Source organism: Oreochromis niloticus, linkage group LG10, assembly GCF_001858045.2.
Source record: "Oreochromis niloticus isolate F11D_XX linkage group LG10, O_niloticus_UMD_NMBU, whole genome shotgun sequence".
Lineage (NCBI taxonomy): Eukaryota > Metazoa > Chordata > Actinopteri > Cichliformes > Cichlidae > Oreochromis > Oreochromis niloticus.
In genome coordinates, this window is record NC_031975.2 from 10,317,069 (window position 1) to 10,342,567 (window position 25,499).

The 25,499-nt window shown below is 40.7% G+C and overlaps 1 protein-coding gene and 3 long non-coding RNA genes across 5 annotated transcripts; 2 read left to right on the forward strand and 2 right to left on the reverse strand.

Moving 5' to 3' along the window:
- Nucleotides 1-456: 456 nt before the first annotated feature.
- LOC112848070 (uncharacterized) lies at nucleotides 457-3,333 on the reverse strand. The gene is made up of 2 exons (XR_003222015.1): nucleotides 3,057-3,333; nucleotides 457-946 (listed from the first exon to the last, which is right to left on the reverse strand). It is a non-coding gene; the product is annotated as an uncharacterized LOC112848070 (long non-coding RNA).
- A 6,138-nt stretch (nucleotides 3,334-9,471) lies between these two features.
- LOC112848068 (uncharacterized) lies at nucleotides 9,472-12,874 on the reverse strand. 2 transcript variants are annotated; one of them, XR_003222012.1, is made up of 4 exons: nucleotides 12,848-12,874; nucleotides 10,138-10,255; nucleotides 9,941-10,028; nucleotides 9,472-9,531 (listed from the first exon to the last, which is right to left on the reverse strand). It is a non-coding gene; the product is annotated as an uncharacterized LOC112848068 (long non-coding RNA). The 2 variants fall into 2 exon arrangements; XR_003222011.1 differs by lacking the exon at nucleotides 12,848-12,874 and adding an exon at nucleotides 12,112-12,176.
- A 580-nt stretch (nucleotides 12,875-13,454) lies between these two features.
- On the forward strand, nucleotides 13,455-15,915 carry LOC109203785 (uncharacterized). Its single transcript, XR_002063483.2, has 3 exons — nucleotides 13,455-13,507; nucleotides 15,193-15,303; nucleotides 15,402-15,915. It is a non-coding gene; the product is annotated as an uncharacterized LOC109203785 (long non-coding RNA).
- A 5,147-nt stretch (nucleotides 15,916-21,062) lies between these two features.
- On the forward strand, nucleotides 21,063-24,499 carry LOC109203835 (TELO2-interacting protein 1 homolog). The gene is made up of 5 exons (XM_025911057.1): nucleotides 21,063-21,112; nucleotides 21,277-21,425; nucleotides 21,734-21,874; nucleotides 22,765-22,969; nucleotides 23,853-24,499. Exons 2-4 carry the CDS (start codon nucleotides 21,372-21,374, stop codon nucleotides 22,909-22,911), a joined length of 342 nt encoding a protein of 113 aa, XP_025766842.1. The 5' UTR covers nucleotides 21,063-21,112; nucleotides 21,277-21,371; the 3' UTR covers nucleotides 22,912-22,969; nucleotides 23,853-24,499.
- The last annotated feature ends 1,000 nt before the right edge of the window (nucleotides 24,500-25,499 follow it).

Sequence of the window (25,499 nt, forward strand, 5' to 3'; positions counted from 1 at the left end):
GGGGTCAGCTTGTGCTGTGTACGTGTACGGTAAGCGAGGTTCTAAACCTTCTAAGGCTGAACTGCTAGAATATTCAACGATCAGGTTTCGGTAGAAGTCAGACAGTGAATCATCAACAAAAAGGACTCTTCCAATTTTACCATACCGTTTCAGAAAGTCAATGACCTGTTCATCTTTTTCAGATACCTGTGTTATCCCAGCGACAACAACTGCATTAGGTATTTTGACACCAGACTTTTGTATGAAATCCATACTGGTCATTGCCTTAATATTGATGCTCAAATCAAATGGCTCCTGGCTGGCTCGCCACTTCTGTAACCAACTTTAGAGACGTAAAGGTGAATTACAGCACAATAACTACTTGGGCTCGTAATAAGACCCTGGCCAGAATCAGAAGACACCTAATTCGTGAGGAGCCAAAGTATTGAGCAGCAATAATGACTTGGAGACAGTGTAAACTTTTGAGTAGCCACTCTTGTATTGTTACAAAGTGTAAAAAAAATTGTGTCCAATTTGTACAGGATAAAAAGTATAAAATAAATAAATAGTGTGCACACTTAAACAAAATAAAAGTACTCGTTAGGGCCCTTTAGGAATTCAAGTTATGTTGACAACAGCCAACTTCAAAGGTCCTTGTGAGTGTAATTGGAACGTATGTATGAGTGTGTGGGTGTGTATCTTCTTCGGGGTGAATTGTCCTCAACGTGGTTGGCTCGCCATCTATCACGACCGGAATCTCATCCTGGTCCTTGGACTTTTCCTGTCCTCTCCAAAAACCTGACCGTTGCTCTGTTTCACAAAGCCGATCACACACTGGTGTCGGAATTGCAGCAGCTCTCCGGATGAACGGTGAGTGGTTAGCCGACGTTGCTTCTCTCCTTCATCCGGCTGGATGGGAACTGCTTGTTAAATGAAGGCTGAGATGATTCCTTAATGACTTTGTTCACTGGAATGAAAAAAGGGGATATTTGATAACTTAGAAGTGAAAAGTTTCTACTGTGCTGAACAAGTGTTTTGCTTATGTGCAACTCTTGTACACCCAATTTTTATGCTTGCTTTTTTATGTTATTATTCTATTGTCTGTAAATGCAGAACAACAGTGTTATGGTGTATAGAACTGATTCAGAATTGATTTTCTTTTCATTAAAATGGTTTCGTATAACACACACTTCTATCCATCAAAACAATAAAGGTTTACACCCTTGTTTTTATCAATTTCAGGCCAGAGACAGTTTTTATTCCACATGTTATGTCTTCCATGAACTTGGTACTGTTAACATTAACTTTTATACCCAGCTGAATAGATCTGTAATTTATTACTTTGGTTTGATTTTTTTTTAGTTTTTCTTTACAGGAAAAGATGAATAAGCTTGGTGTTAGTCCTTTCCACCAAGTTTGCTTTGTTAAAGCTGTTTTCTGCTTACAATATGTGAATATCAAATCAAGTCTTATGAATCAAATTATGCCAGTCTTTCATCACATGTATCACTTGTTTTTTGGAGTGTTTGTTTGTTTGTTTGTTTTTTAATTTTGTTATCCCACATGGAAAGTTCCGAAACTGCAGATTTTAGACACTTTAGACCTAAAATTAATGTATATTTATTAGGGAAAAAACATTTATTTCTCCATGTGACAGTGAGAACATTGAGCTTAACAAGTAAGGTCCAGTTATTTGTTTTAACAAACATTTCAGGCACATCCTCATCTGTCTGTATTAAGAGTGGCCTCTGGTGTCATATTTCAGTTGCTGCATTTGTTAATTGATTTTGTAACACCAAGACTTTAATATTTGAGACTGCTGTTAGGCAGGTTAAAAATGAAATTTCATGCTCATCTGAGGCTACAGACATACAAAACCCGATTTACTTCACACCAGATCATTTCTCATATGTAGGAAAAGGTAAATTCATTAAATGAAACTTAAAGGCTCTTTGGCTCACGTCTTCATCTGGATGGTACAGCATAACCAGGTTAAGACAAATGCGTCATCTCTAAAAAATATATTTGTGAGTGTTTTTCAGTGTTTTTAATTATTTGTTTATTTTTCATTGTTCACTGTGGCCTGGTAAACATTTTATCAATATATATTTCATAAGGCCATCGTTAAATATTTACAAGAAATCAGGCATTATACAGTGTGTAAACTTCAGTCCAGTGTGATTTAGATGCTCACCAGAAAATGTAGCCAGATATCAGCTGGGTTTAGATACATTTCAGATAAGATAACCTTTGTTAGTCCCAGAGTGGGAAATTCAAATTGTTACTGCAGCAGAGTACACAAGGCAGGAACAAATGTACACATGCAGCATACCTAACAGCAATAATGCAAAAATAGAAGAAAGACAGACTAAGAAATAGATATGTACTTATATATGTAAGTCTATATATCTATATCCATCTATCTATATATATCTGTATACATACATATACATATATATGATGCAATAATACAGATTACTATTAGAAGAAGAATGAAACATTTCATAGTGCAGTGTTTGGGTGTTAATAGTAGCAGGTATTCAGTATTGCACACTGATATATGTGAAGATCCCAGTGTCTGCATATGTGGTGTACGTTCACTGCTGTTGTGCAGTGTACAGTCTGACAACAGCTGGAGGGAAAGGCCTCCAAAATGTCCCCTTTGCACACTGTGGGTGCAGCAGCCTGTCACTGAAGGGACTGCTTAGTGTTGTCAGAGTGACCTGTATGGGGTGGGAGCTGTTATCTGACAGAGATAACTACCTCCACTGGGTCAAGAGGGCATCCCAGAACAGAGCTAGTTTTCTTGATCATCCTGTTCAGTTTCTTCCTGTCCCCAGCAGACCACACCATAAAACATGGACAATACCACCAAAGAGTCCTAGAAGGTCTTCAGGAGCTCTCCCTGCTCCCTTCCAAAAGACTTCTCTGTTGCAAATACAACCGTCTCTATCCTTTTGTGTAGATGGACTCTCTGTTGTTACTCCAGATCAGTTTATTGGTCAGATCACTTATATGAGTCAGCTATCTTAATGCCCATTCTCTGGATGTTCACTGGTGTAGGTGGAGTCCACTACCTGCTCCTTGGTTTTCCGAGTGTTGATCTGGAAGTGGTTCTGCTGGCACCAGTTGACAACGTCCTCAGTCAGTTCTCTGTATTCCCTGTTGTCCTGTTGTCAGTAAAGTACACAGTGAGGAGATGCTCTCATTGCCCACTCATTATTCTAAAATAGAGATAGCCTACATAGTTCATACATATGAGAGACTATTATGAGCCAATTAGGAGAAAGCGTTGGCACTGTCATCACATTGGAGGGTCACTTTAGTGTTCAAGTAGTATAAAAACAAACAAGAAAAACCCCACAAATATTTCAGAAAATGTAGTGTTTTGTTTGTTTGTCACTGAATAGTGTTGGAATAAAGTGTGAAAATTGTGAAGGATTAAAATATTCCAAGAGCTCAAATTACTTCACCAAAACATGTTTCAATCATATTTTATCAAGACAAATTGCACAGGTTTATTGAATATGAATAACTTGTGTTAATTCAACTCAAGTGTTTAAGCTCGTGCCAAAGCAAAACATCTGTGTGCAACCAATGTCCACCATTGAATTAAGTAAACCCAACATGTTTTTTTTCCAGTGCATAATCACATTTAGTGTAATAAACTATTAAAGCAGAATTACATATTAGGATTTAGCCAAGTGTTAGGATGTAATGCAGAGTAGTATTTCTAGTATGCCTGTTTTCATTTTATTTTCTAAATTTTAAAGAAGGCTTTAGAAAGGTCAAAATGAATCTTCTGTAAGGGAGTATCAGCTATTCTAGCAGAATTTATTTTACCAATGCAAGGGTGCATTAGTACCTTGTAATACAACATATCTATTTCATAAAGGGCGAACACAAATTTCCAAAGAGACTTCCTGGCAGCTGCCATTTTAAGTATAACCTCTGGTACGGGTACATTCAGTTTGCAGCAGCTATACAACAGTGGCCTCTAGAGGTGTTTACACACTATGACCAAATCAGACAATGCAACACAACACGCAGGTCGCCCCAATGAATTGATTAAGCTGGTAGCAGTGACTTGTTAACTTATCATTTGTCAAGCATATCTCCCATGAATGATATGAAATCATTTAGAGACATAACATTGACATCACAAAGTAGAAGCTGCAATCAGTTTTTAGGAAAGTGAGTTTAATAAGAGTAGGTAAAATAATGCAGTAATTTCTTAGATTTTATAATCCCTTTATAAATCATGTTGGCTACAGCCTATTTAGCAGTGCAACAAGAGCATTAGACAAACAAACAAGCAAACAAATAAATAAACAGTCAACAAAAACAAAAAAGTTGGTACCCAGGGATAAAAATGTTGTGTATGAAAGGGAAACCTAATGGACAGATGTGATGCCTGAACAGTGGTGGCTTTAAATGATGTATCAACTCAAACATGCATCCATCGTCTATGTCACATAAGTACGATGATCAGTGGTGACGGTTGGCACCGCTTTGGAAGCAGGAACTGTTGGTTTGAAAGCCTTTAGTGTCTCCTTGTGGCGGGACTCTTATACCGCACTGTAAGATGTCGAGCAGTGTCAGCCGTATGCTAGAAAGTGATACATTAAAATTTCTGGGGTCACCATGAAGAGCTTACTTCCTTTCTTGCTCAGTGTGTAAAATGTGGCACTTAATGGATTGAAAAGAAAAATGATGGCACCCTTGCAGTTCACACAAGTGGTGATGACTCAGGGTTTTAAACCTTATAAAAATCAACATGCATTTTGAATAAGAAACACTTTTACAAAACCAAAAGCTTCACTGTGCTTAGTGATTTATCTGTCTAAAAAAACCAGGTTCAGTTTGTAACTGAGAGAGCGGCTCGGTGGCGCTGAATTATATTTCCAATAGAAACACAATTTCATATGTTGTAGTAACAACACACTGCCACAAGATGGCACCCTAGACCTGGAATATTTCTAACATTTTGAGTTATTTTCCAGTGTTAGAAAATCAGCACTGCTCTGTGTTAGTCATTGTTAATCTTCAAAACTGACGAGGTTACTTTTAAAAATATAACACTGTCAAAAGTGTTCATTTAACACTCAACAGTGTTATATTTAACACTCAGAGGTGTGGACTCATATAAACACTCTCCAGTGTTAATTTAACACTGGAGTTTTTGCTGTGTAGATTCAGCAGTTTGGCTTGAAACTTGCAAACTGTTTTAACTTGTTATGTCCGATTAACTTTTCCTTCCAGGGTGGTCGGCAGTTTTTTTTCACTTGTTTCCTGTTCCTGCCAGCAGAATGCACACACAGCTGCAGTAACTACACACAATGTTGCAGAGAACATGGAGCAGCAACAAACATGTGTTGGTCTCTAATCACCCATTCAAACTGACACAGCGACAGAGGTCTGTTGTCACTTATATCAGCCAATCAGGGCTAGGCTTGGTATTGCTAAGCAGGGAAAGAAATAAACTCAATGATAATGACGTTCCAGTTTCTCATGAATACGAATCACTTTAAGCAAGTCTGCAGGTTTCACTTTAGTGTTTTTAACTAAACTCTTTGATGTAATCATTCTGAATGCAAATCAAAAGTTGGACCTGTTCAGAAGTGTAGTTGTCAGGCATGTAACCGTTCCTAAAATACACCACGGCGACCTGTTTGCTGTCCCTGAAGTGAAAGTGACACAAAAGACACATTAATCCATGTGGACACACAGCAACCTCCACTTCCTTGAAGTCTCTCGTGCTGCTGTCCACTGGGAATCCCCACATGTGCCTCTTCCCAGTGTCTATGACATGTAACAAATATAATAAAATAGCAAGGAATTATAAAGTCAATGACAAGATTTTCCATTTAGTTTAATTTAACAGTAGTCATTTTGCAGAAGACAGACATTTGGTTACTATAGTAAAAACTATTATGTCAAATTAACCAAAAAGAAAAAGAGTCAACAAATGCAGACACTTGGCTGTCTTCAGCAACAAAAATGCCATCAAAAAAGTCACAGTCATCAGAGCAACATCAGAGAAACAATAAAGTCTAACCATGGAAGGTTTTTATAAATATATGCATAAAAACACAAAAACAAATAACATCAACAATGAGCACCTTTCGTTTTGCTGAAAGTGATATAGCTTTCTGTTCCCATCAACTGAAACCGCCAACATTTCAGGTGTGCATGCTGGGCAGCTGAAGCTGACATCACAGCACAGCTGCTCTTCCTCAACAAGAAAGCTGTGCTGCACTGCATCGCTGTTGGCATGCCCAGTCTGTATGTACAGAAATATAACAGAGAAATAAATATTTGCATCTGCTTACTGAAAAACAATATCAAAGAAATACTTCACTCACCTCTCCCCCACACTTAGTACCACGCTCCAACAGTTTTGCAAAAGCTTCCCTGGAGAATCATGGAGAAAATACTTTTAGTTCCTGGAAGGAGCTCAAGGGTCTAAGTGTAAAGAGTAGACATGTTGACAGATGCTGGCCAATATCCACTCCTAATCGGGTCCTTTAAATCAGGGCTGCACTGCTGCTGGCATGTTTGACATCTGTATGTCGCCTGGTGCACATTATAACATCCTTGGACCAAAAAGAAAAATAAACAACATGACTAATACATCACTGCCTTCACAGATGACTTCTGTTAATGCAATACCATGTTCTGATTGTACAGCAAGGGCAGAAAACATGCTTCATCACACTATGTTCAAATCCATCACCCTAACCTAAATAGCAAGTTGCTGTTTACTATTAATGTTGATTAAAATCACTATTTTTCCTGCTGACACTGTGAAGTTTACGCCCCCACAGGAGCAGTTTCGAAGCTTCACTGTTGGCAGAATGCGAGCTACCAAAAAAGAGAAAACCACTTAAATAGATTATTTCTAACTGGATGTAGACACATATGAAAACCAAAATTAAGTATCTCATGAGGAAATACCTTGTATATTGGTGCAATTTTGACCGTCCACTCTAATAATACATGTGGTTGGAGGAATGGCTTTAGAAAAACATCAATAACACTTTCTCTGTTGTGGAGTGGCTGATGTTTGTGATGTAGAACATCCCCACAGAACCGTTCCTCTGGAAGACACTCTGCACATAGACAGGACTTTTTTGTAACAAATTCAGCAAAATTTGAATAACTGAAAGTAGTACGCACTCAGATCCAGCCACTCTTGACAAAGGTAGCAGCTTCTATTTTGATATTATAGCTCAGGGTGGCTCAGTGTACTTCCCTATGAGCTGACAGTTAAAAGGACATTTGTCAAATTCATGTGGTTTTATAATTATTAAAGTTCTCACACGCTCAAAGACATAAATGTCAGCCAACAAGGGATCGCTCATCAAGCTTAGCTATATAGAAAAGTACGTTATTGAGATGAGACCAAATAACAGCAGGGTGAAGACAGTAGCAAAACAGAGGATGACCAACAGTTTCTGTGTCAGTGAGACATTTCAGCTGGTATGGCCGTGCTTCTTTCCAGCGCTCAGCAGCTTTCTGCTGCCAAAAGGACCGTGACACTGCCCTACTTCTTTGAGGCTCAGGAGAAGGACATCAATCCAAAACAGCAGACAGCCTTTTCATATTCTTTTCTCTAAAGAATGCAAATAGAGTATTTGCAAATATTGCAAATATGAAGTAATTAACAAATTTCCCACGTATGGGACTAATAAAGGTTATCTTATGTTATCTTAATCACCTTTGTTTCTGATAATGTCACTTTTACAAATCGTGTCCCATCAGCTCTCATGGCTGAACTTTGGCTTTGAGGGTCGGGGAGGACAAAAAGCTATTAAGGACCTTTTGATTTGCAATCCAGTTCTTCTCTAAAGACATGACTTATTTCTGTTTCACTCCTGGACCAGACTGAATGTTTTTCCTTGATGAGCATTACACCAGTGAACAGTCATCCACACAGTTCTGATAGGATGAATTGTACCAACGCTGGCGGTCCTACCCTCACAAGAATGATTATTTTTGTTACTAGTCCAACAGTTGACTCGACATAAAACTACCTTGAGTCGGAGCCTGAGGCTGGGATCAGACAGCAGATGAATGCAGCGCTCCATAGCATCCTTAGTGATGCTGAGGTGGGAGGGAAGCTCTGCTTTCACATCATGACTACCAATATCTGCCACATCCTCACACTCAGTGGGAGGGACCTCTGCAATGGCACCACATGTACAGTTATTCATCTCCTCTACACTCTGAATCTAATCTCACCACCACTACAACCTATAGCTTAAATTCCACTGGCCCGTAGACAGACCTATTACCTCGGTCTTCAGTGTCATCCTCCTCTATTCCAATGCTCTCTGCCAGTTCTTTCTGTTTGCAGTAATTCAGCAGGAACTGGCGAATGCTGAGGTCTTCCTGGTCACTGGAGCTTTGATTGGAGCTGGCAGACTTACTGGTCCTGCTACAAGTGGAAGGAAACCACCTCGCTAAAGGAAAAACAAGACAACAATATGAGCATAGGTTTGGTTACAATAAAATAAGTCAGTTGATCAAAATCAGTGTGACACAGACAATGATGTTTTTGGAAAGAGCCCATTAGTGACATTTAATTTATACATTTTTACTGTGCGGGCTTGTAAAACTTCTGTATGAATATTAATTCTACAACAGAAAACCACTCAGCATTTAAACCATCACGATGTATTAAATGTTTCCAAAGATGCTGATAATTTGATAACAAGCAAAGTTATATATCCTGAAATGTACTCATTGATAGAAACTTTGAAAGGCACTGCAGAAAACAAAGTTAAGCAACACAGAAAAATGTGGTAGCAAATGCCTTGAGTCACATTTTCTTCCTTATACGTGAGACTCAAGCTGACATCACTGTTGAAATCTTACCCAGTGCCTTCATGAGCGCGTGCAGCACGGAGCAGAAAAGAGCAGCTGTGCGCTCGTAGCTGAGATCCAGATCCTGAACCATGTCCCCGACCACGGGCTGCAGTCAGAGTGAGTCAACATAACTGTCAACACCGGTGGAGCCTGGCCAACAAGACAGGATTACAATGAAATACAGTACAAGCTCTGGGCAGCACAGGCTTAAGCAGACAAAGAAGGAAATCGGGTAAACCCTCCAGCAGTTATTTCTGTGTCCATTTTGGGCTAAAAACAAAAACACGTCATAACTACCTGTGGATGCTGGCTGAGCCTCTGAAGGTTGAGTGATATGTCAGTAAGCAGGTAGTCAGAGTTCTCATTGATCAGTTCCTTGAGGGAAGCGTATCCACAGGCCTTGCTGATGTCCTACATGGAGCTCAGCGTCGCCTGGCTGACCAGCAGCGTCTCCTCACCAGCTTTCTCCAGCACAGCATACAGCGAGGCCATCAACAAGGGACGGAAATTGCAGCCCAGCGCCTGAGCACAGCAGGCGATGCCCTCGAGTTGGATGCACAGCTGACAGATGTTGCTGTTGAGCTGGTGGATCGTGGATGCAGATGTTGATGATGAAGGAATCACTTGGAGAGAGCCGGCATCACTGTTGCATATGGAGAGGAGTCTGGATGGACTGAGCAGCTACGCAAAGAGACAAAACACATGTTAATGCACTGCTTTGTAGCCACTTTTACACATGCACTGCAGCTCTGAAGTTTTCAAGATATTATCCATGCACGTGAGAACGCAAATGTCTGACACAGTTACATCAGACATTAAACAGCCTTTAGCCTTCCTGCTCCTGAAAGCCCGTCATCTGAGCCCACAAACTCAACAGGACAGTGCTTACTCAAGTCATGGCTCAAGTGACTTAAAGGGCCGTTTTCAAAGAAAACTAAAAGTCTATAAGCACCAAGGGACTGAGTCCTACCTGGCCACTGGACAACATTCAGTGACAGTGCAATTGCTGGCATCTCGGGTGGGCAGAGCCCTGATTCAGTAGGGTGAATAAGGGATCTCGTCTCCTCCGTACTTAATGAGTGTGGTGTACCTGTCAGTCATGTCTGGCACATAAGACACCAGGTAGGTCCCATCATGGTTGTCACAGATATTTGCTTCTTGGGCTTCCCGTCTGGGTCCTTCAGGAGAAAACAAAAACTGTTACCTAAATATCAACACTTTGGTTACATTATTGTGTGGTCCATGTTCATGCGCTCACAGTGATCTGCACTGCCAGCAGTCCCTCACCTGCATCTTTGGCATCAATGTTGAACTTCACTGGCAGACAGGTGGGCACTCCAGTGGTTTTAAGGCCGGATCCACTTGCACGCACCTTGCTGGCATCATGGGTGGGCAGCACCTTCACCTTGTAAGGGTGGACAAAAGGAAAGAGAAGAACAACAGTCTCACAAATGAAAGGAGCCTCATTTACAGAACCCAGTAAACCACACAAAGACTTTTCCACTTTTAAAGCTGGCCAGAGTGCAACACTGTAACATGTAACACCTAGAAGGTTCAGATGGTTGCAGTACTTTGCTCATTTGGATCAAAAGTTTGGGGGAAAATCTTTAATTAAATCAAGTGATTGTAATGCTGTTGCTTCCGTTGTGTAGTTAACCATCTATCATTTTAGATGTTTCATTAGCAGCCTGATGAAATTAGCTGTGTCGTTAACCCACTTCAGCCATCCAAACAGATGACCATCTAAGGTGAATTATGCAGATCACTAGCACAGTACACAGATTACCACTTCTTATTCCAGCCAGACTTGTTGTTACTTCATTCTAATCATGCAGTAACAACAAAGATTTATTCCTACTGGCTTTTTAAAATGTGCTTCTTCTATTCTAGAAAAACAAAAACATGGTATCACAGGGTTTGGTTTTTTTCAATGACATTTGTGTTGGCTGTGTCAGTTGCAGGCAAACATTTATCATTATTTTAAATCTATTTTTATGTTTTAGGATTTTGTAAACTGCCTTTTTTTAATGTTTTTATGTTTTAGGATTTTGTAAAGTTTACAAAATCCTAAAACATAAAAACATTTTTAAAAAAAGGCAGTTTACAATGTAAACTGCCTTTTTTTAATGTTAGATATTAGGAAATACCTTAAAATTAGTGCATATTTAACTTGTTACACTGCCTTAATGTTGCCTGCATGGGATCTCCTCATCAGTATATGACTGTACCCTGGATGATGATATGTGAGGAGCTTGAACTTGACTATGTGCACGAGAAAATGCTAACTTCCTGGTTTGAGGCCGGATGTGGGGTTGCACATTTCCGGTAGCTTTACTTTGCGGTAAATCGCTACTGCCAAGATATACTCCAAAATCATGTCCAAAACTTGAAAATGGAAAGATTGCGTTAAGTTCCAAAGAGCAGAAGGTGGGAACACTCACCACTGTTGTGTCACAAAAAAATCTAATGATAGATTTTGACGTTTAACCACTTAAGCCCCACGTCTCTGGTACCGGGGGCAAAAAGGAGGAGATCACGTTTAATCGGTTATAACGCGGGTTGAGAAATATAAGTCCAGACATGTGTGGTATCCACAGAAACCTCATAATCTCAGCTAAAATGTCATATAAACCATTTCTACAACCACCAAACACACCGAAAATAAGCCGCGATTAAACGAGCAGTTACGTAAATGCGCAGAAGTCCGCTAAACAAACAAAACCGAACCAGAAATTATTCAGACTTCATATAAGTAACCGGTTAAAGATAGGCTGGTTAGCTCCCAGAGCTATCACTGACTCCACACACCAAGTTTCACCACGATCAGACCAAAATTCACTAAATTAGCCGCAAAAGAAGACCACAAAAACACACAGCGGCGCAAATGCTCTAAAACAGAAATTGGCTTACAGTCCCGATTATTTTCGCCGGTAGCCGGTAACCACGTGATTGACGTTTAAAGAGTTTAGATCGATTGGTTGTTTGCATCACTCAACACAAGCAGAACTGCATCACTGCAGCATAAGACACATCGTCCACATTCAGAAGCACATCTCTGTATAGTGACTGGTCTTATTCTTTAAACAGGCAAATGTTCAGCATTCAAACTACAGGTGAACAACAGTCACAAATGTTTCCCGTTATGTCCACACCTACACAGCATGTTAACAAACCGTGAAAAAAGAAGCCACACAAAAAATGAACGATTGCTGGTGAGGGTTTCTATACATTAGTATGTATGAAGGGTATGTCGTGACTTACCTTCTAAATTAAAAAGTGCAGTACTGGATGTCCACGATGTCCACGCATCAAAAAAATAAAATTGGCTACTTGATTTCACCCATCGCTGGTTATTTTTAGAACATAACACCACAATAAACGAGGGACAGCTGAGAAATATAACATTTGAATCCCTTTTCTCCTTTGCTCTGAGGCGTGGGGGCAAAATATCGACAAGTCCGTGAACATCATTTACAGATATATTGGGTAAATGACCAAGACATCTATAGAAATGTAAATCGACGCTTAATTCATTCATTTGGTTAACTTCTTTTGGACATTAAACAGGGCGCGAATAGGACACCGGAAACAAAGCTCCACACAGGATTTTCCACACCGGAACTAGCATATGCTATCGTGCACATCAGGGGTGGTCAATCTCAGTCCACGAGGGCCGGTGTCCCTGCAGGTTTTAGATCTCACCTTGGGTCAACACACCTGAATCACATGATTAGTTCGTTACCAGGCCTCTGGAGAACTTCAGGACATGTTGAGGAGCTAATTTAGCCATTTAAATCAGCTGTGTTGGTTCGAGGACACATCTAAAACCTGCAGGGACACCGGCCCTCGTGGACTGAGATTGCCCACCCCTGGTGCACATAGTCACTTGATTCGCTAACAGAAACTAATTTAGCTAGCTTAGCACACATGTCTTGTGGCAAGATATATGCACCTAAATGCTTTAAGTCATTGGCTGTTCTGCCAAATTGCCACCGACCTGCAACTTTGTGAGCTGACTGTTTCGCGATTTTTGTGTTTTAGACAACAAAAATAAAAGAAAAAGATCTACAGATTCAGGCTTTTCCTTACCTGTGGTAGTGGTGTAGAATGACGTCACTGACATTGGTTTAATATGAAAACAAACTTTCTCAAACCAAAAAAAAACCAAAAAAAGAAGAAGTGAGTCGGCGTGTCATCTTTACCGAGCACCATACATGTTTTGCACAAAAAAAACAAGTATTGCCGAACAGAAGATAAATGTCCTTTTTTTTCCTAGTTTCGCCGGCTGGTCGTTTGGCGTAAGACGTAAGACGTGGCGCTTTGAATCTGAGCGCCCGAGTTCGAACCCCTCACGGACTCGCTGCCACGACCCTTGCTTGGGGGGCGGGGAGAAGCCAAGTCGCTTCTCCTTTTTCCGGCTCTTGCCAACTCCTCCGCCTGCTCTCTTATTACCTTTTATTACCACAAAATACCCATGCTTGTCAGCTCTTCATTCCTCAACTATTTGCTGCTTATTACTCCACCTTCCACAACTTGCACTTTCTCTCTTCAGGCTACCAACTCTGCCTTCATTTTTTCAGACTCTCTCCGACACTTTTACATCAAATTATTAGCACCTAATAAGCACAGTGACAGAGGGACCCGAGGCTTTTTTTCGGTAAGTTACATGTGTTTGTGTCCGTAACTACCGTCCTTAGCTAGGTCCTCAAATCTAGGCAGCTAAGATGACAACTGGGCTCTTCGGGGAAACTTGTTTTGTAAAGTTGGTTTAGCTAATCCCTAGAGGCCAATGAATTGACCGTGACTAAAGAAATGATGAGAAAAGCACTGGGTTGCTGTTGTTGCTCTCCGGTCACTGATGCTAGCTAAGAGGATGTAATAAAGGCAAGGTAGCAGAGATGAAAAAGGAGTGGTTGTTGATAAATAAGTGGAGAAAAAGGTGGGCAGGGAAAAAAAAGCAGGTGTGAGTGTGTGAAATGTGGTGAGTATTTGAGTGTAAAAATGTGTGGTCTCCTGCGAAAGGCTGGGTGCCCGATGTGCACCTTGCGCTCTTTAAATAGAAGGATATTCCACGTTCTGCTCGCCCATCATATGGCCACATGTGGTGGGCTAGCAGGTTCATAACATAGAGGCTCAGGTTCGAGCCCTCGGCTCACCTGCCTCTCTATGTTCATCTGCTAGGGGGAGGTCCAGGCAGGGGATCTTGGAGTGAAAATTCCGAGGGATGAACCTTGTTCAGCCTGGACTTCCCCTGATTTTGATTTTGATTTTTTCTCTGTTTTTTCTTTTACCTGCCAGCAACAAACAGCCCAGCCTGATTTATGGGACCTCCTTCTTGTCATGGCTACCAAGGACCACTCTTCTTCTGCCAACAAGTCATTGCCTGACAAATAATTATTTCCTATGTTTCCCTATGGGGTTTTTTAATCTCCAATATCTTTACATATCTTGCTAGATAGACTTCCCTCAACAGGGTTTACAAACGCCTTATCCTCTTTGTCCACTTCAAATAACTTTAAACAACTATTCTTAGATTTCTTGCAACATCTGCTGTCCTCTTGCACAGATTACGCTTTTTAAAAAACTAACAAACACTTTTTTTTAACGTCAACCCATTTTTGGAACTAGATAAATAAAGCATATATAAAAGTCACTACCAAAAACTCATTGCAGCTTCTACCTTGTTATAGGAATGTTGTTTGTGGCTCAAGATGACTTGATTTCATCCGTGAAGGATACATTTGATATATGTTTTCACATATTATAGACCAACAAGTTATTATAGCAGTTTAAATACGAGCGATCGGTTTTTGGAAGACGATCATTTTTTTAGCACAACACCGCTAAGCACCAACTCATCCATCCTTTCTCCTTTTCTTCTTTTCATGCCGCCGCCATGGGAAGCGCCCACAAATGTGTCATTTCACACTGGCAGCAGGCTCGCAGAGCTAGCTGTGGTGCTTGTTCTTCTTCTCTGACTTTGCTGTTTCACCGTGTTTAGATAACGTGCCATCCGCAAACAGTCGCACTCATTTTCGTGCTTTAGCTTTGTACTCACGCGCACACACACGTGCACACATGCACACACACACACACACACACACACACGTGTGTGTTAGTTTAGTCTGTTTCAACCTCTCTTCGTGTGGAAACACACATATCTAGAACTATTCTTTAAGGATGTCTGCATTTCACACAACTGTCTAATAGGATAAAATAATTGACATTGTATACCCAAAGGTCAAGTCTGGATAAACGTGTATATGATCTCCAACTTGAATGCAAAGCCAAGGCATATAATTGTGTGGTGTGTCAACTCTAATGTGTTTCCTCTCTGTGCAGGGGGATGACTGAAGCTATCACCTTGCTAATCCTTGCTGTCCAAACTGGCCTCATTGAGCTGCAGGTCATCCACAGAGCCAGTATAATGACATCTGTGCTATCTGCTTCCAGGTATGAACAGTTTTTATGTTTATCTAAAGAGGATCCATGACCCAGACTTAATCTGGGGCTTTAAAAGCTAGGCTAATGTGAAATTTGATTTGTTCCAGGACATGACCAGTGCTGTGTTCACTCCGTGCAGTCATTTCTTCCACGCTGGCTGTCTGATGCCCTCTCTGTCGTTCACAACCAAGAGCGAATCACCAACTAACGGTGGAGCTACCCAAGGTACACCTGCAGCCAATCAGAACCCTGCAGGACAGGAAGAAGGCACTCTACTGGATGACAGGAAAGAGGGAGCGTCAGTAAAGCAGGAGGGAGATAATGAAACTGCCACATCAGCTGGGGAAACCTCCTCTTCCACCTCCCCCACTGGCATGTCTGCTCCCCTGCCCATCGTCAAACCTCCATTATCATCTTCCTCTTGTTCTTCTTCTCCTCTTGCAACTGATTCTGTGCTGCACCAGTCCCCTGCAGATCACCCTTCTGCATCTTCTTTCTCTACCTCTTACACATCAGACACACCCGACGCTCCTGCATCTCTCTGCCATTCTGTCTCCACCTTTCACCAACCAACTTCACAGGTACTGACCTAAGCAGAGGCGAACCCTGCTAAACCCGAATCCCCCCTCAGCTAAAATCAGACTCCCTTGTGGACAGCCAGGCAAACTCTACTGGTCCATCATCACAATCTAACCCACCAACTCCCCATTCAGTGGAACCTCCTCCACGTCCTCCACCTCCTCCTCCATTCAACCCCTGAGCTCCATTTTAACACACACACAACATACATACATGCATATATAATTACACAATCTAAATAATCCCCTATTCTACTTGTCCAGCTGTTTGCTGTTGGCTCTCCCATCATGTCCAACTTCATATCCATGTTATGTTTCAAATGATCTAAAACAATCTCTAAGCAGAAATTCATCACTCGGCATTAAAAAATGTAAAAAAAGAGGACAATGATCGCAGCTTTACAAAATGTTAGTACTCGTTAGGCAGTTGTCTTGGAGCAGTGAAACGTATCCCATGATAGGTGTAACCCATGCCAGCAGTGATTTCATCACAGGTGCAGTTGTTTGCCACATGTTCTTTCACAGGGATTCAAATTTAATACAAAAACAGGATGCACTAATCTCATCTCAGAATGAATTGGGAATTTTACACCATGTCCAGAAAATGTGAAAATCGGATTTCCATCATGGCTTTTTCTTTCTTTTTTTCTCCCTACAGTCATGCTTTTACCCCTTACCTTTTGATGCCCGACATTTAGGGCGATGGTTGCTCCTGCCTTTGTTTGTACAGCTTTAACTTTCACTGCTGTACATTTCGTAGTGTTTGGGTGCCACAGTGTATCTAAAAATTGATCAGACTATCGATTACTGATGGTTGTATTTTATACCGTGACAAAGTCTTAACATTTCATAACGTCTAGAAATTCTCCACATTTTTTGTTTTTCACTGCTGGGTGTCAGTAGTGTTGTGATTTAGTGAATACTGAGCGTTAGCAGACTGAATGTTGTTTATTGACATTCACATGACCTAAAGCCTGGTGCTAAGCAGAGGACACATGGTATGGCCTAGCTGAGGGGTGCAGTGTGAACTCTTGGTTCACACTGAAGAACTTACATGTGTCAAGCTTTTGCTTTTATACTACTTCAATATCTGATTCAGACTTGTTTGGCTGGTCCCAGCAGAAAAAACTGTTCTATTCCTCATCGCCAAACTTTTGTATTACTGTTAAAGCAACTTTATTGTTAAGGTCATTTTTACATTACTGCTTTATTGGATACCACACGCTGCAAATGGACTAAGGGGAAGATGGAGAGACGAGGTATAAATTAGTCCACAGAGCTGAAAAGAAGCTCGGATTTTGGCCTCATTAGCTCTAGTTTATGGTTCTCACTCGCGCTTACCGTTGCAAGCTTAGTTCACTCACAGATCAACCAATCATTCACATTGTTGGTTGCTGATGGCAGGAGCCAATCAGCTCCTTTCATTAGAGACCCTGTATTTTCTAAGACCATTAGCGTTTTCCTGCTCGTCAGTCAGTTTACTCCATAAATTGTTGATACCAGCAAACTGAGCCATAGCTTCTTTTTTCCCCACAAAAACACACTCTTTCTTTTTGCTACTGCATTTAGCAGATGAAGCACGGCAAGGAAGAAATATGCTTTGAAACGAGTGTGAAAGACTGATAACTTTAGGATGCCAAGTCCTGATGCACACTTATATGTAGACCTTGCTGCCACTCTGACCACAGAACGTGTTTGTCCCCAGTGTGCTATAACCTTGCAACCAATGTTTTTTTTCTACCTTGTTTTTTTCTTTTGGGGTTATATTTACACTAACGTCATTTTTTACTAGCAATGATCCAAAGCTGTTCTGTGGATGTCGGCAACCAAATACCCTCTGATGTCTGTGTACGAGGAAACGGCCCAATCTGTTTGTGTGTAATGAACACAAATGTTACTCTGTACATAATCTATATTAAACCAGAGGTGTGTTGATAAATATATATATATACATATACATAAGTAAGACGAGGGCTTGGTTTCTCCAAAGTTTCCTTTCTTTGTTTCTTCACGTGCCTGAGAGCAAAGAGAATTTTTGGATAAGAAGCTGCTGGGAAATCAAGCCCTCTGATCTGAGACCAGCCAGTGTTGCTGCTTCTCCAGTCTATATGACGCATCTTTTAAGCTGGTGTGATCACTCTGCTGCCCTCTACTGTTAGGAGTGGGCTCAGTATGGAGACGCATTAATTAGCGCTCAGCAGTATTACTTACTAGCACTATTATTAAAGGTCTTATTAGTATGAATGACCATATTCTTGACATTGGGAAGCGTGGGCTGCAGGGTTGAGAATGAATACACGATCAGTGTAGGATCAAACCTGACCAACGCTGCTTTGACTTTTTGTGTTTATTTTTTTAAAGAGATGAAATGTAGAGTTTGATGTATTTTGCACATGTTCTTCTGAAAGGTGAACCTAAGGGCTTTTCTGTACACACCTTCTTATTTTAATACCAACACCATTCCTTTGACGTTTTTTTTTTTTTCGAACTGCTGTTCGATACTGTTGCCTCTGACTGACAGATGTGTAGAGATGAATTGTACTAGTGGGGCTGCTCTCCCCGACACTCCCTGCAGATTTTTGTTTAAGATGAATTGTTTTTGTCCATTGAGTTTGTCCAAACACAGCTTTAGGACCTGCTCTGTTTAATCTGGCTCTCAGTGCCATTTCTTTTCTGTTAAAATGCTTCATATTTGTTTTTTTGGACTTTATGCCTGTCATTGCCTTGGTTATTTTACCAAAAATAATGTTAATCAAATAATAATGGGTGTAGTTTGTAAGGTCAAGAGCAGACAAAGAATGTATTGAAAAAGCTATTACAATCAGTTTCTTTGAAAAGTCTCATTTATTTGTACATTTTGGCGACAACGCATCACGTGACTGAACTGACTGTGAGGTACTGCAACAGCAGAGGGCAGCAATACTGTAGAAAACATGCCAGCTCCCCAAAAACGAAGCCCAAACGTCTCTATCGCTGCCTGGTGTCTGGCTGCAGTATAGGTCATGAACAACCCCTCCTCTATGTTAGCGGATGGGACTGGGGTCAGACTAAAATAAAAGAAAAAAACTTCTCCTCAGATCATTTTAACTCCTCCGTTACAGAATTTCAGCTGTCATTTTCACTCAAGTCTCCATAGACTTTGGAGCAACTGTGTTGCTTCGAGGCCATTTGCGAGAAAACGGCAACTCCTACAATAATGACAGTGCCATTTTGTGAAAGGCAAGAAAAGTACCTACGGTTTGATGTATCATTTGTGTTAATGAAGGCAAAATTGAGCGTTTGTTCGGACATGAAGAAGAGATTGAGAAAGCCACAATGTGTGGCGTGTTTGGCGGTCCATAGCAACCATAACAACCAATATTGATTGACGGAAAAGAGATTTTGAGACAGGGGTTAAAAAAAAAAAAAAAAAGCAGAGAGAGCCCATCTATAGGCTCGCCTGTAGGCTTCTAAGCAAGCGTAGCAGGTGAATTTCAGAGCCAGGGATTTTTTTTTTTTTTTTTTCAACATGTTTCCCCAACATATGGTCCGCATGGGATTCGAACCACTGCCCCCTGTCTTCAATCTCTGCCATAGGGCCTGTCACTTTCCCATGAGCCACTTGGGCGGCCACGGAAAGACAGAGCAAAAGTGCTACATTTAAAGTGCACACCCGTGCACAGCCGCAACCCCATTTTCGGCTCTTTTTCATTAGCTGGACACCAGGCCTTATCTAGTCAGCCGTTCCAACCACATTCCTGGCAATGTGTGCCTACTTCAAGGCGCATACAAGTGTAACTCTAATGCAACTTAAGTGTTAGTGACGTCACACCTATGCGCCACTGCCCTCTGTGGAGAATGGGAGAAATGTGCTTGCACCTCAACCTATGGACTCGGACATTCAATCATCATCTTCCTAACTCAAGGTAACCTTATGGCTATGGATTAGTGTGGCTGCTCTACCAGGTGTAACAATGAAGTTTAACACCCAGGCATCCACGAAAAAAGAATTTCTGAAATGTAACGGAGTTAGAAGCTAGCTGAGAGTTAGCTCGCTAGTTTCCATCTAAATATAATATACCAGGTTCTGACTGAGGGATTTCTAAAACAAATTAAAAGGCACAGCTCTGCTATCACTTCTGACATACATGAAGACAGGAAAGTAAGCAGCAGTGATGTTTGTAGGGTTACTGAAGTTTGGCTAGCTGGTATATAGTGATGTGCTATGTGACTAGCGAAACAGCTATGTTAGCATAACATTAACGCAGTGATGAACGGGAACTTTTTTTCCACTGGATAAGAGTTAAGGTGAGGGTTCCTGATGGTTAGGGACAAATGCAGTGGCATGGTAGGATGCTGTAAACGGACCAAACTTCAGTCAAGAGAACAACTGAGATAATCCATCCACATAGGAGGTTAGTCATTAATGTGCTGCTGCATTGCCTGGGCTGTAGTTACATGATAAGGTTTTAAAAACTGAGCTTTAAAATGAATAGTTGTAATAAAAACTGAGAGAGGCCGACAGTGATCACTTACTTTTTGTAAGGGGCTTGTTGAGATTAAATAGAACAAGTTACAAAGCATTAAAACATGTTAAAAACACAACAGCCTTATTAAACGCAGAGTAGTTTGGGCCCAGAAGTAGGATTCATCACGTCATCACTTAAAGACCGGATAGACGGTGGAGTTACTCATGTTTACTGTTGTTGCCACTTTCTAAATGTAGCAGGATGAATATTATATGTACTGGTTGATCCCACTTTTAGTCAGGCGCATTTTGAGGAGAAATAACTTTGCTGGTTATCAAATTATCAGTATCTTTGGAAACATTTAATACATCGTGATGGTTTAAATGCTGAGTCGTTTTCTGTTGTAGAATTGATATTCATAATAATATTTAGACAGCGGCCCTATAGGTGTTTGCAGTTTTTGCAGTTTTACAAGCCCTCACGATAAAAATATGGAATTAAGTGTCACTAATGGGCTCTTCTCAAAAAACATCAGCGTCTGTGTCACACTGATTTTGATTAACTGACTTATTTTATTGTAATCAAACCTATTTTGATATTGTTGTCTTGTTTTTCCTTTAGCGAGGTGGTTTCCTTCCAATTGTAGCAGGACCAGTACGTCTGCCAGCTCCAGATAGAGCTCCAGTGACCAGGAAGACCTCAGCATTCGCCAATTCCTGCTGAATTACCGCAAACAGAAAGAACTGACAGAGGGCATTGGAATAGAGGATGATTATAACACTGAAGACCGAGGTAATAGGTCTGTCTAAGGGCCAGTGGAATATAAGCTATAGGCTGTAGTGGTGATTATTTTAGATTCAGAGTGTAGAGGAGATGGATCATTGTAATTAAGAGTCATAGAAATCTGAACCTCACTGCTAAACCGGTGGTCTAACTGTACATGTGCTCCATTGCAGAGGTCCTTCCCCTTGAGTGTAAGGATGTGGAAGATATTGGTAGTCCTGATGTGAAAGCAGAGCTTCCCTCCCACCTCAGCATCACTAAGGATGTTATGGAGCGCTGCATTCATCTGCTGTCTGATCCCAGCCTCAGGCTCCGACTCAAGGTAGTTTTATGTAGAGTCAACTGTTGGACTAGTAACAAAAATAATCATTCTTGTGAGGGTAGGACCGCCAGCGTTGGTACAATTCATCCTGTCAGAACTGTGTGGATGACTGTTCACTGGTGTAATGCTCATCAAGGAAAAACATTCAGTCTGGTCCAGGAGTGAAACAGAAATAAGTCTGTGCTGAAGTCGTGCCTGCTCAGGAGTTTGGGCTCTCAATGAAGACCTCAATAATTAGTTTCAGCTCACATATAATCAGGATCAAAACAGAGATAATTGTTAGGTGTGTTGTGCGTCTTTGTCTTTAGGTACTGGACGTGCTGGAGTTGTGCGTTCAGGTGCTGAGTGAGAGGGAAAATGAACTGCTGCCTATGGCTCATCGCTGCTGGCCAGCACTCCTGCAGAGACTCACAGCCGATGACCCATTAGCAGTCCTCAGAGCCTTCAGGGTAAGTAAAACAAACCTCTCTTTTCATTACGTGAGTCAAAAGTATTCAAGTCGTCTTTAGTTTTAAACTCTTAGTAGTGAAAGAATGAAAGATGGTGCCCAACAACAGGCTTATTTCATTCAGAAATAGTTCTATTATTTTCTTCTTTGGGTTGTAATGTGAAGACTCTTGAAACTAACATTTCTTCTATCAGCACAGAAAAATCACTGTGGATGCCTTCTTAGAGGCTGCTTTTCAAACTGTCTCAGAGAATCACAAAGTAGGACTTTGGGATAAATGAAGCTGATAGTGTTTTGTGATCTTTGGTGCAAGTGTCCGCTGATTCAACTTGTGGGTGTAAATTAATAATGGATTGGATTTATATAGCGCTTTACAATGCCATTATTCATTCACTCACTGGTGGAGGCAAGCTACAGTTGTAGCCACAGCTGCCCTGGGGCAGACTGACAGAAGCGAGGCTGCTGTATCGCGCCATCGGCCCCTCTGGCCAACACCAGTAGGCGTTAGGGTAAAGTGTCTTGCCCAAGGACACAACGACCAGGACAGAAAGGCCGGGGATCGAACCGGCGACCTTCCGGTTACAGGTGCGCGTCCCAGCCCCTGAGCCACGGTCTCCCCCGGCTACTCGTCAGCTCCTGTCATCAGCTGGAATATTTTTATATTTGTTATTCATATTTTCATTGATGAACTGACAAATACAGACACGTTAAGTCTGTAAACAGTCATTTATTCACTCAGAGCTGCTGCTGGGAAATTGTTTCATCAGCTTTTGGATATATACGAGTTTTGTAAATACTACAATTCATCCATGAGTACACAACGGGAAGGTTTTATTGAATTTTGACAGCTTGCTGCTTTTGTACATTACATTTTTGTACGTTACATGCCAGGTGCTGTGCGTGCTGGGTGAAACATGTGGGGACTTTGTGAGGAGGAGGGTTTCTAAAGAGGTTCTGCCCAAGCTGAGCGCCTCTCTGGCACGGCAGGCTCCGATCAGCGCCAAGGCTGGGCCTGTCTACACACACACCCTGGCCTAGAAACTGCAGCTGGCTGTATTGCAGGGGCTGGGCTGACTGTGCCAGAGACTGGATCTGGGTAAGAGAATAGAGACACAGTCCTCACAAACAGCACAGTTTTACCAAGACACAACATAGTGCATCATCCTGTAGAACTGTACCTGGGATCTGGCAATGATCAAAGCAGCCACAACATGGACAAATCAGAGCAAGACAACTATTCTTAGTATGACGCCTCACTTTATGGAGGTTGGTGCAACATGAAGCCCATTTATGTAAAACCACATTGAAGATAGATGACCTCTTATCTTATCTTATCTTATCTTATCTTATCTTGTCTTATCTTATCAAAGCCTATTTGATCACAGGGCTGTAACGTTCTTGTAGGAATAAACTTTATGTTTCTACTTAAATGAATGAGTTATAGTCAGCTTTCTTCCTGTGAGTGAGACAACAGCAATACAAGTTTGTGTCTGTACATTAGTACAAAGATGAAGACGTCTCTATTAATATAGATGTCTAATATTAAAATTAGTTTGATCTGAATGTGATCTGTGTATTTTATATATTTTATTTATTGTTTACTCTATTTAATTTGTAAAATATGTATACACACAAACACACACACACACACACGTCGAAAAACATATTTAGTATACACATCCAGTAATGCATACACTCTTATATTGTACATATATTTATTACTCTCAGATTTAGCCATTCTTATATTTTGCTTGTTCTTATGTTATTGTATTTTTGCACACCTCTCTTGCTTGTGAAGCTCGCACACAAGAATTTCACTCACATGTACTGTACCAGTGTACCTGCACATGTGATGTGACAATAAAAGTGATTTGTTGTTGATTTTTTTGTAGTGTTTGTCACTGGTTTTTGGGCGGTGGAGTAAAAGGGATTGGTTGGTGGCTGTTTCTAATGTTAGCCTTTTCTTTGTTTTCTTACAGGCAGGGTAAAGACATGGTGATAAATGAGTGTGTGGGCCATCTGCTGAGGATCAAGAGCTCAGGACACTCAGACGGGGGTGTCACAGCAGGAGTCACTGTGCTCCACAATCCTCTGCTGTTGTGAGATGTCCCACTCCTGCCTGCACATAGAAACCACAGTGAAGTCAAAGTTCCACCTGCACCTCCACCTGTTCTTGCAACAGCATGAAAACTGACAGAGGTGAGACAGCAGAAAAGTCTTTGTTTATTTTTGTAATAAGTTAAGGAATTAAGTGAAGAAGAGTGATTAAATAAATTGTTCCTTGCATTTTTGATTTCATGGTTGTGTTTAGGATTATTTCAGAAACATGTTTAGAGGATCTTTGTAAGCCTGTATTTACTTTAAAAGAAGGGAAGCACTTCTTCATTCTACAGAAAAGGTGACACATTACAGATGAGTTCATAAAAAGTGTCTCTGTCACTCTTTCAAGGCTCTGTCACTTTTTCTTTTTACTGGAACAGCATGGTAAAGTAGGCCTAGGCTGCCATCTTGTGGCAGTGTGTTGTTACTACAACATATGAAATTGTGTTTCTATTGGAAATATAATTCAGCGCCACCGAGCCGCTCTCTCAGTTACAAACTGAACCTGTTTTTTTAGACAGATAAATCACTAAGCACAGTGAAGCTTTTGGTTTTGTAAAAGTGTTTCATATTCAAAATGCATGTTGATTTTTATAAGGTTGAAGAGCAGTTAGCAGTGCATTCATGGACATCTTTAAACTATTAATTGAAGAATCTTTGGTCATGATGGCATGAACTAGAAACGTGAGCTCCAGGTGAGACTGCACAGAAGAACAAGTGTCCTTAAACTGCATCAACTGATGACTTCTTACAATTTTATTCTTATTCTAATCTTAATGTTTGGTTTATTTTGGTGTTTATTTGTTCCTGAGCAAATCAGTTTGGCTGAGATTAAAGTTCAGCTTCATAACCAGACTGTTTTATTTAATTTTAAAGTCTTACTTGGAGAGCTGTCAGTAGATTTTAAACTGAATATTTCACCTGTCGTATCTCCTGATGAAAAATGTTCTCTTCTAATGTAAACAGCTGACTCTGAATTGCATTTAACATTAAAATATTTTAATTCAGAAGGAACTATTTTCACCAGGAGCAGAAACAGCACGTTAATACTTGGAGATCCCAAAGGCTGCTCCAGAAACGATTAAAGTATATTTAAAATATTTGTTCAGTTCTTTTTCAAACCCCAGCAGCTTTCTGTTCTAAGTTTTGAGTCTCTACTAAAATTAAAATAAAAGCATTGTAACCTGTTTGTTTTTATTTAATAAACTGTACACTGTTATTATTAAGAGAGATTAAGCTTGTGTTTCTGTCATGCAGTGATTGTGCTTAACTGTATGAAGCTTATTAAACATTATGAAATATAGCACATGTAAAAGCCAATTCTGCCAAAGTGCTTAAAATACTTGTTTAAATTATCTTTTTTTTTTTTTTTAAAGAAATCTGCTTCATCTTGTGTAATTTTTTATATCATGTGTATTTCCATCACAACCTGCTGTGGTTTTATTTGGAAATGTTTTTATTGTTCCGTGCTGCACTGAGTGTGAATGTAGAGATTTGTGAATTTCACCAGTAATAAATGTTTTTGG